This window comes from Centruroides vittatus, unplaced genomic scaffold (assembly GCF_030686945.1).
Source record: "Centruroides vittatus isolate TY-2023 unplaced genomic scaffold, ASM3068694v2 contig_345, whole genome shotgun sequence".
Taxonomy (NCBI): domain Eukaryota; kingdom Metazoa; phylum Arthropoda; class Arachnida; order Scorpiones; family Buthidae; genus Centruroides; species Centruroides vittatus.
The window spans coordinates 510,163-522,699 of record NW_027122170.1 but is presented as its reverse complement, the minus strand read 5'-3'; the positions used below and the strand labels follow the sequence as shown (position 1 = coordinate 522,699).

Below are 12,537 nucleotides of genomic sequence, written 5' to 3'. Positions count from 1 at the left end.
AACGGGTTCAAGGAACATTGTTAATTAAAATATATTCAAAAAGAATTCTTCCCATGTTAATCCGTCTCTGTAATCCAAACAAACACTTTTGGTAGACGTATCTCGCAGCAATTTCTGGTTAGCAAAACAGCAAGCCGATTATATATTAAAGAATTATTCCCGTTAAAATCCAATAATTAAAATTAATTTAATGCCATCAACATTGAATTAAAAACTATGATTAAATTCGAAATAAAATGAGTTTATGGATTTAGTTAAATCCTAAAACTAAAATACAATACAGATGAAATGGCTTAATTGTGTCTAATCTCTTCACTGTTAAATAAACTTTAATGATTGCTACTTTACCATACAATTCTTAAATTGTCATTAGATGCTGTCATTCGAATACGACTTTTCCAAATAGTAACAAATTACATTTTGACGACTCGACTATGATTATATACAAAGCATTAAGTTTCAGTTACCTACTTTTAATGTTTCTGAACGGATTAGGAAACTTATCCGTAAGATTTTACTCTGTTAAAGCTATATGATTAACGCAGGTGAACTTTGAGTAAAGAAGTTATTCAACTCTGTCTCAATTAATAACTATAACTGCTAGACTATTTTAAAACATTGAAATTAATTAACAGACAGACAAACACTTACACCTACAATGAGTTGCTATCTTTAACATAACTCCGATTAGAATTTAATAATTCAAACATGTATGGAGAAGGTGTCAGAGTGGAATTTAAGGAGGATAGCTTAATCGGAAACTCACATAAATTTAATATTAATATAATTAGACAGCATGACAATATAATTAGACACGTTAATCTGTAACAGTACAAATTATACATATTACACTCGAATGTTAAGCTTAAAATGTTAACTCGAATTTTATTTTATTTTAATTAATTTCAACTGTGGATATTCAGACACTCGAGACAACTTTGCATGTAACAACACAATTTAATTACTAATATCTTTGGTAATTAAATTGCCTTTTCTGCATACAAAGGTGTCTCGAGTGTCTGTATACGATTCATTTCTTTGTAAATACACAATGTACTGTACGTTTGTATTTATATATGTACTGTACATGTATTTTTATTTAAGCTTCCGGTCTAGGAATACTACGGAACGATAATGACGTCAACTGTACCTACGAAGGAGATAATAACGTCCTCTTACTGCAAATCGGCAATTACTTACTCAACATAAAAAGAAAGAAAGACGAAGGTTGGTTTATTTCCAATATCATTACTATTAAACCTCTCATAAAGGTTTGGATAGGTGTTAAATTAATATTGTTTATAGTTTGAATATATTAAATCTCCGTTAAAAAGCAGACTTACAAATAATTCTCCTCAGCTGTAAAAGAAGTGTGATCACAACGAATCCGCTCAGAAAGTTAAGTCCTTTGGACCAAAAGCAGTATCGATATTAAAAACATTAATTAGATAAATTCTAGTCTAAGGAAAGATTTTTGGCTCTCTTCAGAATTTGCCTCGGGTTTACATCCACAGAAAAAAGAAAAAACTGTGGATATAAGTCTGAAGCACATCCCGAATGGAGCCGAAAAAATTTGCATAGACCAGAATTTCGGAGTGCAAGAAACATTTTTCACAGCTCGAAAAGTGTGCGAGTCAATTAACAATTCCAGTTTGGGTAGAACAGTTTACAGAGAAACGTTGTTATATTATACCGTCATTATTTATTTTACTGTATTCCTAAAACCCCTGCCAATTTTACACGTATGACTTTCCTACCAGTACACTTTTACAGGATATTTTTGTAAGCTTTGTTAATTGCTTAATCCCGTGGTTCTCGATCTGTGGTCCGCGGAACACGGGTGCTCCGTGAAGCCACTTGGAGTTTTCCGCGAAAAATCAAATATACAATTAAAAATTGTTTTGCGAAAGAAAAATCAATACGATGTAAAATAATTTTTGTATGGGAATGTAATCGGCAAATGCCAATGTCGTCATCTATTGGACCGAGTGCGCTCGATTTCAAAAAGGTTCGTCACCCCGCATTAAAGCCGATGTATTGTAAGTGTTCCGCGAAAAAAATGTCAAAGTTTAGTGTTCCCCGACTTCAAAAAGATTGAAAATCACTGGCTTAAGCTGTACTTACAGAGAGGAATGGGAAAAAAATGGGACAACCTTTCATTGTTCCTTTAATTAAAAAAAAATCTTAACCAATTGATCACGAAGAATGTAAATACACATCTTAAAATTTCAAGGGGCGTGAGCATTGGAACAGGTAAGCTGTTGTACTGTACATTTTACCACACTGATGGTTGGAAGTTCAAAATTAATATCAAAGACTCCTCGAATAAGTCTTCGAGCAGTCTTCGATATTCACCTTGTAGCAAAATTTGTGCAATAATTGTATGAAATGTGCAGTTTTATTTTTATTCCTTTAGGTTTAAACATAGAAAATTCCCAAAAAGTGAATGTACTTTGTAATTAAATTTGAATGGTTTGAACAAAGCATTTATATTTTACATACATTAATTATATATATCTTGATTTTGTAGAAAATTTTCAACCATCGCAGAGCAGCAGTATTAGTTTTCTAAATAATTACGACAAAATCTCGAAGCAAAAATTTCTTATCAACAAAATGGAAGAACTGTTAAATATGGAAGGTGGTATATTATTATTATTATTCATAAGTTACTGTATCGAATTGTATTAGAAAATATTATATATATTTACTAGTTATACTGCAGATATATTCGTGGTTGGTAAGCAACTTGTTGCAGAGAAGTTATGAAAAGTATAATTCCTATTTATCCGAGGGGAAATCTTTCTTTTATGCTCGCAATAACTCTCAAGTATATTATTGCCACGCGTTATCTAAAGTATACGTAGAGGTAAAATGAATTTTTTTTTTAAATTATAGATTATATAGTTATAATTGCTGTAAATAAAAATGATTTTATTTCGGCTTAAAAATAAGTTTTGATGCAAAACACATTACAGTGGAACCTCGCTTAACCAGTAATTCGCGCGAGCAAAACAAATTGTACAAAAACGACTGGCTTAATGAGCCACGAGATGAGGGCAAGTCCCAGATTGCGCGCCTGCTCCATCAGTCTATGTTTAACACTCGTGTCGCTTGTGATCACGCATTATTTCAAACTTGTGCTCAGACATATTACATATAGACATCAACAACCGTAGCCCGTTTTAAATATAATAAACGTGCCAAACGATATGCCAAATTCTTGGGCTATGTAAAGACTATAATTAAATATTAGAAATTAAATAATTTGACTAGAAGTAGGCAGCTATGCTGTCATCTCGTATTAAATTTAATAACCTATTCCAAATTAAATTTCAATGTTTTTTGTTTCTGCAAATCGAATTTGTATTCAGATTGGTTTATTCCACACTATAAGAAAAGATGATGATTCACGCTCCTTAACAATGAATAAATGTATATATATATATACATTTTAAATAAATGTGATACACAAAATATTTGAGTACTAGCAGGTAGGCCCGACGTTGCTCGGGCAAAAGTTACGACAGCGAAGATTAAGATTATTACGTTGTAGTCAACCTTTCGCCGTTTTTACAGAATGCAAGAATTGGCTCCCCCTGTTTCCAGACTAATTACAGAATTTTCGGATGAGTCTAAAAATATGTTCGATTTCCCGCAAAAACGAAAAAAACTGCATCTGCGACTTGCACGTCGCTTTCTCTTAACGCTTCTATTGTTACTATACGTAACACTTCCATTGTTACTTAACACTCCCATCGTTGATGGAAGTGTTAAGCCTTAATCCCGTCCCTCTCCCCCGTGGGGGGGAATTTCGAAAAATCCCTTCTTAGTGTGCGTCTTCGTGACGTACCCTAACTGCGTACCAAATTTCGACTTTCAACTTCTAACCGTTTGGGCTCTGCGCTGATTATTATTATCATCAACTCTTCTCGATTATATATGTTACCGGCCAAACCCTATTCGGGCCAAACTAGTTTGTCCTACGCGTGTCAGGATATACTAGTTTAGCCTAGGACAATCTAGTTTGGCCTAAATAGTTCAGCCTTAATTAGTTTGGCCTAGGCAGAACTGATTTATGTACTATAAATAGGTGCCAGTGTGAAAACAAATGATTTTGTGTAATTCGAAATGCCACCACAGTACACTTTGTAAAAATAAATAAAAGATTAAATATTTTATATGTTACACTAAGAAGCACAAATAAGTTCATTTTTAATTTTAGTTTGACTCTGAAAGTTATTTTGGTTAAAGTGTACCTGGGTAACCCCAATGACGACGCTTCTAACTATTCGTGCTCCGGACAGACTCCTGCCGGAGGGGAGCCGCCGGCAGGCCGCCCAGTGTTTAACGTCACTAGTTATTGATTGACGGTAGCTCTCGAACGAAAGAAAAAAAGGAAGCGTCTACTAAAAATGTAGTTAACCTAACCGAAGCGCATTGAGGTTACCTAGGTACACTTTAACCGTTATTTTTATTATTTCGATATTTCGTTTGAATTTTTGAAAATATTTTCGAACCTTTATATTTATAAACCTTTAAAAGTGCATGGCTTAATTAAAAAAATACAAACTGATAAGTACTGACTAGCTTTTTATTTTATAGTTTTGTACGAGTGTTGACTCACTTCTAATCAATACCGTTTTTTATAATTAAGTAGACTATGTTTGAATAAATATTGTTCATCTAATTGATTGCCTTTTAATTATATTTTAACCATTAATATACTTGAATAATAATTTTAAATCAGTTCGGCCTAGGTCACACTAGTTAAGCCTAAAGTATTTAGGCCAAACTAGATTGTCCTAGGCTAAACTAGTATATCCTGACAGGCGTAGGACAAACTAGTTTGGCCCGTAACATATATATAGATTATTTTCGGCATGGAATGCATTATCGTATTTTACATAAATTTATATGGGAAAAATTGTTTCGTTTAGCGAGTGTTTCGCATTACGAGTAAGATGCTGGAGTGAATTATGCGAGGTTCCACTGTATATACAATGAATTATTAATCTAATCGCTCTAACAATCGTGGGCATCTGCAGAAAATTTTCCAGGGAGGCAAAGTTTGGAAACAAATAATTACACCAATAAATTTTTATTTAGTTAAATATCTTTGTGAGTTTTTCTGCAAGTAGATACAGAATACGGCATTGCATCAATACAAAAATACAGACAAAGCGTCCAGTGGTTGAGAATGTAAGGCTACACATTTCAATCAGTTTTGCAATTATAATTTGTGGAATTTTTTTTCTTCAATTTCAGGGTAGGGCAAGTGTCCCGTTTGTCCCCTCTACGGACTTCAACACTAACAATTATATATTCGATTTTAAAAAATTGAGCTTAGAAATACAGTCAAACCTGTTTTTATGCGGTCTTTTTTGTGCGATTTTTTATTTGTGCGGTATAGTTGGCGACTAGTCTCGTGCGATTTGTCATGTCTCACGTTGACTTATTATAGCTAAATAAACTTATTATAGCATAAATGAACTTATTATAGTAATATTATTGCACGAATATGCGAAAAATGAAATAATTTATTTTTTAAGTCAACAAAATACCACCTGGACAAAAATATGTAAAACAGACGATCGACGAGACGATGCAGTCGAGTGCTGACATCTGTTGTCAATAAATTCTATTTCGTACGGTTTTGAGTTATTTTCTATGTGAGACTTTTTTTATGCGGTCTCTATCCTCCGCATAAAAACAGGTTTGACTGTACTGTAGACCTTGAAATCTAAATGGATTCAGTTAGCCATTTAAGTTTAGGTCCAGATTTGGAGTATGTGAGATTAATTAATATCAGGTTTATCAGGTTTTTAATTTTTAACTTCTTCATTTATCTAGATCAGGGGTGGCAAACCTACGGCATATAGGGAGAAATCGGCAAGTAAATAATGTAATCTGGCACGTAATGTATCGTACGATTTCGGTTTATCATCTGTCTTTTTCAATCATCTTCTTTACATTTATTCCAATTAAAGTATATTCATTTGCTTTCTTTAAATATCATTATTCAATGTCTAAAACTTTAGCGTGCATAAACATTTTTAAAAATAAATATGCTTAATATTGATATATGGCATGCAGATTCAAAATGGTTCACCCAGATTATTGCCTAGAACTAAGGTCTTCTAGTTGGTTATTAATATCTTTGTATCTATACACATTATTATACTCCATCAGAATAAACATAAATACCAAAACTGTTTAACTTATTAAATTTTCAACTAAGTGCTTCAGTACTTAGTCAACTTTTCCTTCAATATTTTTACAGTATCAGCCATGGAAGGCTTTATTTTCCTATGTTCCCGTTAACTGTCGACTGCACTTTTCAGTAATTTAGCATTCTTAGTTTCTTTCAGTGTATCCTCTTCAACTACTTGTTTGATCTGCAACAGTCCTCATCCTCTTTAGAGCATAAAAGCCAATGTCATTTCGTGAACGTAGGATTCTAAGGCATCCAGTTCGGGTGGGTAAAGTCAACTATGTCGACACTAATACTTAGCAGGTACCCACTGCTTTGATTACGTTTCCTTAACTGCCTAATGTCTTCTTTGCCGATCTTGCTTTTTTCTTTTTGGTATTCGACGTTTTCTGTCTGTAAAATACTCGAGTATTTGTGAATGGTAAGCTTTGTATTTCACTGCAATTGGGCATTTTTACACCTTCGCTAGTGCTTGCTTTCTTGTATCACCAAAGTCCGTTGTCTTTAGTAACGATACGGAAGTGTTTGGCAGACTTAATTTCGACCGATGATTTTTCAGAGTTTCGAATGATCCACATACAAATCGTAGGGCAACTTTGTTGATACTTGTGAAATGTGGCAGCCTTCCCAGTTTTCTTCAAAATTATTAACAGTAAAATCAAATAACGAATAAACAACTATAATGAACAACAAAGATGAAAACGAATCCATTTGAAATATATCTCTATATATGTTGAATTTGCCTACTTTCTTGCCATGTATTGTCGGTTGTGTTTTCCAGATTTGCGTTGTTTTCTAGACGAAACAAATTCGTCGATATTTCGAGCAGTAAAATATCTAATTTGTGTGGCAATGAGTCAAAGGCGATTTTTCCTATAATCTATTAAAGTTATACATGAATTTGTTCTTTGATGCAATTTTTGAGGATTGTCTTTGTTTATGTGTATCTCTACTTTTTCACCTGCTTCTTTTCTGATCGGGTGGCCTCGAGTTATTTTGTGCCGAATGATGTATTGCATCAAAAATTATTCCTGTCAAGAACTTAGAGATGGCTGATAATCAGGTGATTGGATAACGGTTACTTGGTGCCGTGTTCCTTTTAGAGCCTTTCAGAATTAGGTATGTTTTCTCAGTTGTCATCATTTACCGAATTATCTGCCACGTGAAGAATTTCGTTCAATTGTCTGATCTAGAAGTCACTACTCGGGCGCTGTCCAGTTCTTTATTTTACCCGTTTTCCTATTCACTTTTCGTTACTAAAATTCGTTTAATTTCCCGAGATCGGCATCCCGGATAGAGAATGTAAAAGCTATCTTATTGTAATCTTTTCAATTATTCCATATATACGTTTCCAGAACTCTACAATTTCTTCTTTACTCGATCTCCTGTGCAAGAACTGTGTTGATGTTTTTGTAAAAGCATTTTTGGTTTGTCATAAAAAGTTGGTTCTACCTAAACCGTGCAATCCATGTTTCATATCTTTAAATCTTACTATCAGTAATCATTACAATTTACTGCTTTGTATCATCAAGATTCCCCGACTGATTTTCCTTTAATACCTTTTCATTATGTCTTTCACCTTGTAGCATCTGATCTTAGTTTTCTAATTGGAACTGGAAATGAAACTTTTCCATTTTGGTAGACCACTTTGTTGTTTTTTTAATTTATATCGTAATTCTACAGTTTTGACTGCTGTAGCACATGAGCTAATTTGTTTCACACACCAATGGTCCCAATTTTTTCAATAACCTTAGAGCATGTCAGATCCTTAAGATTACCCCATTGAAATTTGTTCTATCTTTTATTCATATATTCAATGATTTTCTCTTTACCAACTGAGTCTTACGAAGAAGCTATTAGTGGTGGAGCAGTAGTTGGTGTTACCGCTTATTCTGACTATGCTTCTGTCTTGTTTTCATCTTCACTTTTTATCTGAGATTTTTCTGCTCGGATATTAATTATCGTTTGTTCTGAATTTTCTCGAGTATTTCTTTGCGATTCCTGATCGAGACACCTTTGTTGTAATTCCTGTAATTCCAATTCGGTAAATACATTGGCTTGCAGATCAGTAATAATTTATAGAAAGGAACATTGTTCTGAGCTGTCTGAATCTAGGTAAATATCCTTCTGAATTTGGTACATTCATTTTAGGTATCCATATAATAGAAAACTATAATTTCCCTATTCTTGGCAATTTTATTTTTCTCATTTTGTTGGTTCTTCTAGCAGCTCTATAGTCTTCAATCCTGATTTTCCAGCTGAAGATCTGAATCCTACCAACCATTTTTCAGCAAGCGCCCAGGTATTGTCCCAGGTGATGATTGATCTGGTATAGAATTTGTTATGTATGTTTGCACTATAGTTATTGGGTTTTGACCATATTTGGTCTGGTTCTTTATTACAGGCTTGTCTAGTTCTCTAACTCAGTCCTCTCAATCATTAGAATGGAGAAGCCCACCATTTTAACAAGGTAGTGTCTGTTGGGGTGATAAATATAAAAATTGAAATAATAACTTTATTGATAAATTTTACTATTGTAGAATTTGATTTGAGTGATTGATTAGCAAATGCAAGACACCAACACAGTTTAGATTGTATGGCACAACAATTTAGGTGGACCCGACTCGAAATAATCGGTATGCACGAGGATGGTATCCCACGAGAAATCGTGGAATCTGACTTGGACCGAACCCGGATTTCTTCTTACAATAGTGGAGCTGATTGTCAATAATGTCAGCAAGATGGATGCATTGTGTTGTTATATTACTTGAAAATAATAATACTTTTTTACTGAATTAATAATATACATGTATAGTTTACACTTTAATATACAGTTGCAGTAGATCCTTGCTTTATGATATTCACTTTATACTAGTTATAAAGTTGGGAATGTAAACTATATTTTAACTGTATCAAATATACATTGAGATGGCCAATAAAAGGTTAGTGTTATATAATTAAAATATTTCCAGGAATGTAATCTCAACATATAACATTGAATATATAGGAAATATGACTATTTATTTTACAAGAATCAGTTTGATCATAAAAGCAAGGTCTACTATATTTATTATATTTAATTTACACAATAAAATAAATTGTAATAACTTTAAAAAAAATTTTTTTTAGCATACTTTGTTATCATCATTTTCCAATTTTGTACAAAGTGTAGAGGACATCAACATAGCACGAATTCTTCAAAAACTGGGTTGCTTGTATGGCTTATGGAGGTTACAGAATTATATGGGAATATTATATGAAGGTAAATATTATACATTTATACATAGTTAATTTACTACAATATTTTAGTAGATACATATCTGTCAACCATCAGCATTTTGTATGCTTCATCAATGGACAAGCCACTTTTCCCTCTTGTCAGCATTTTAAAATGATTTGATATAATCACATAAACACTTCACTTAATGAGTCTAATACAGGATCCTCAGCATATACTATATATTGGTATGTATTTTACTATAAATAACTGAAGTGAACTGGAATGACCTCAGATTCATTCGATTGGATTGGAAAAGAACCAAGATCCATATTTTTATATATGTAAGTTGGTATAAGTATGAGAATTTTAGCTCAAATATGATAATTTTAAATGGCAGATATGATATACAGGTATACCTTGTCTTACGTCGGTAATTGGTTCCGGGAGAGGCGACGTAAGTCGAATTTACTTGTGTAGTTACGACGTAACTCGTAGTTTCGACTTATGTTGTAACTAAACGCCAATAATGGAGGAAACGCCAATAGTGAGCACTTAAAGACCACTAAATAAGACGACAACACAAACACAGATGTTTTCGCGTTTCGTTCTCTAGGATTTATGATGATTATATTAACATTTACTGTAAATGTACATGTTTTAGTATGATTTTATGTGCTTTCAACACTTTTCTAGTGATATTACGACCTCAATGTTTTTGGCGGACGGATTTAAAGTCAAATAAACTGACTTAAACTTGATTTTTATTTTTCCATATACTTCTTTGAGAAACGACGTATAATCGGGAACGACGTAACTCGAGGTATACCTGTATTGCATCTTCAAGTCTGGCAATGTTAGTGCCCTCGATTGGCAGTTAAATCAATTATGGCCAACTCATCATCAGAAGGAAACTAGTTACTTTTATAGTTAGTCCAAATTATTGAGCAGGGCTTTCTCCACCCAAAAAGAAGAAACATCCGATTCATCACTTAAGAATATACAGACTATATGATACGAACTTTCTCAAGAAAAGAAACCAGATTGTTCTTTGACATTTACTATTTTATAAAGATTACAAATCTTTGTAAAATCTCACAAATAGGCTGATGATGTTTTCCACATGGTATTGCAGGGCAAATGTGGCAAGTGAAAAGATATTTTGCATGATAAGAAAAAGTAAGACAGATAGGAAATAAATTCCAACCAGAAAAATCATTGTCCTTAATAATTGCAGTGAAAATCAATAAATTGACTGATAGCAACTGTCATGAGCACACTGTAATACTAACAAAGCAAACCATAGCACAAATGCTTATAGCAAGATGCACTCATCGTGTAACAATATCAAGACTCATGACAGATCAAGATGGAGTACATCAAAGGTCCAAAATACTTGACCTTTTTAAAATTCTGATGTTAAAGAGTATAAAGCTTCTGCCATACTCTTGACTCTGTCTACAGCAATAGCTTTATAAAATATTATATGCAGAGACAAATTACATTTTGTTTATTAAAAGTATTTAATATAAGCCTTGTGCAATATCGATGTTAATAAAGAATTTTTTCACTTTTTAAGCTGTCAGCATTTTTATTCAAAAATCAGTGTTTTTTACCAACATCCCAGCTTATTCCCCATACTAAAGGTTGGCAAGTATGTAGATACTTTACTGAATTTAGTTATTAATAAAAGAACTTGCTGTATTCAAAGTGGCAACAGCTATCTAATTATTAAACTAACCTTAACATAACCTGACAGATTGTTTGACATTAATTAGAATCAGGCTATTGCATCTGTTGTTATATATATGCATGCCTTGATAAGCAGGCTCAGAGCTATAGAGGGCTGAATGTACCAAAATTAGTGCTGTGAGGTTTAAAATTATTCTATTATTATTATTATTATTATTATATATAAAAATACGTGATAAACCTCTTAAAAATATCTGATTATTTGGAAAATAAAAGGTCTACAATATTAATCTTTAATATACATATGATTAAAACCTATCGTGAATTCATCCATATTAGATGATCAGATGAATAAAAAAACTTATTAGACAATAACTCAAAAATAAGAAAAATCCAAAGTAAGACGAAACGGAACTGAAAATTCTGTATAAAATAAGGCTTCTACCAATCAATTAGTTATTAATTTACAAACTGGCTTATTCTTTGATTTGATATTGAACTATGCTGCAATGTCACACTTGTAGTATTAACTAGTTTGTACTTTCAGGGACATAGTTCGGTCCCCACTTTAGAAACTCCATGATCTTCATCGGGACTTCTACCTTGTCCCATAATACGAATGTCGAAGGATTATCCTTAGCTGCTCTTGATGCCTGTTTTCTAAGGATCCATTTCATTTTCTTAATGTACTTATTCCTTAAATTCACATGTACCGCATCCGTTAACTTAACTATTCCTCGGTTGATATCTACCAACATTTCAGGATCCTCATTGTATATAACATTTTCTAGATTGATGAGCTCATGCAGGACACCATATTTCTTATTCCTAGCAATTCTAATGGACTTACGAAGGCACATAAGACAAAACTTAAATTTCAATGAAGCACATTCCTTAGGGATGCTGATCCTATAAATCGACATCGGAAATACCCTGCTTTTCAAACATTCTTTCGAAAACGTAAATTTGCATTCTGCCTTGACAAGTTTTAACGCAATCTTCCTATATTTCTTGTAATAATCCACCGGTGCCGCCATTAATGGATTATGGAATACCGGTGGATTATTACAAGAAATATAGGAAGATCGCGTTAACTCTTGGGACGCGTCAATTCAAGAAATAGAAAGAGGAATATCTGGGCTAGATCCTTTAGAAAAAGAATACCTCCAATGGAAAACTGTCATTAAAGACCGGATGGCTTGGAGGAAAGGACGTGATGCCGGGAAATACATCAAACTTACTAAATGCTGGCTTAGAGAAAACGATTTGGTTACTACTAGAGCGGACAAGAGCAAAACATTAGTCATCGTGAAAAGGCAAACGTATAACGACGCTTTGGATGATTATATTAAGAAAACCGAATGCGAGCGTGTTGACGAAAAGATTATCGATAACGTCGACAGAAGAGTTAAGA

General features: G+C 33.1%; 1 protein-coding gene across 1 annotated transcript in view; it reads left to right on the top strand.

The window, feature by feature from the left end:
• LOC136974165 (peroxisomal acyl-coenzyme A oxidase 3-like) overlaps nucleotides 1-12,537 on the top strand; it is a 59,073-nt gene that overhangs the window by 40,548 nt on the left and 5,988 nt on the right. The window contains exons 10-13 of the mRNA XM_067268967.1: nucleotides 1,105-1,227; nucleotides 2,531-2,641; nucleotides 2,715-2,869; nucleotides 9,344-9,476. Coding sequence (XP_067125068.1) covers nucleotides 1,105-1,227; nucleotides 2,531-2,641; nucleotides 2,715-2,869; nucleotides 9,344-9,476 — 522 coding nt within the window. The remainder of the gene's footprint in view (nucleotides 1-1,104; nucleotides 1,228-2,530; nucleotides 2,642-2,714; nucleotides 2,870-9,343; nucleotides 9,477-12,537) is intronic.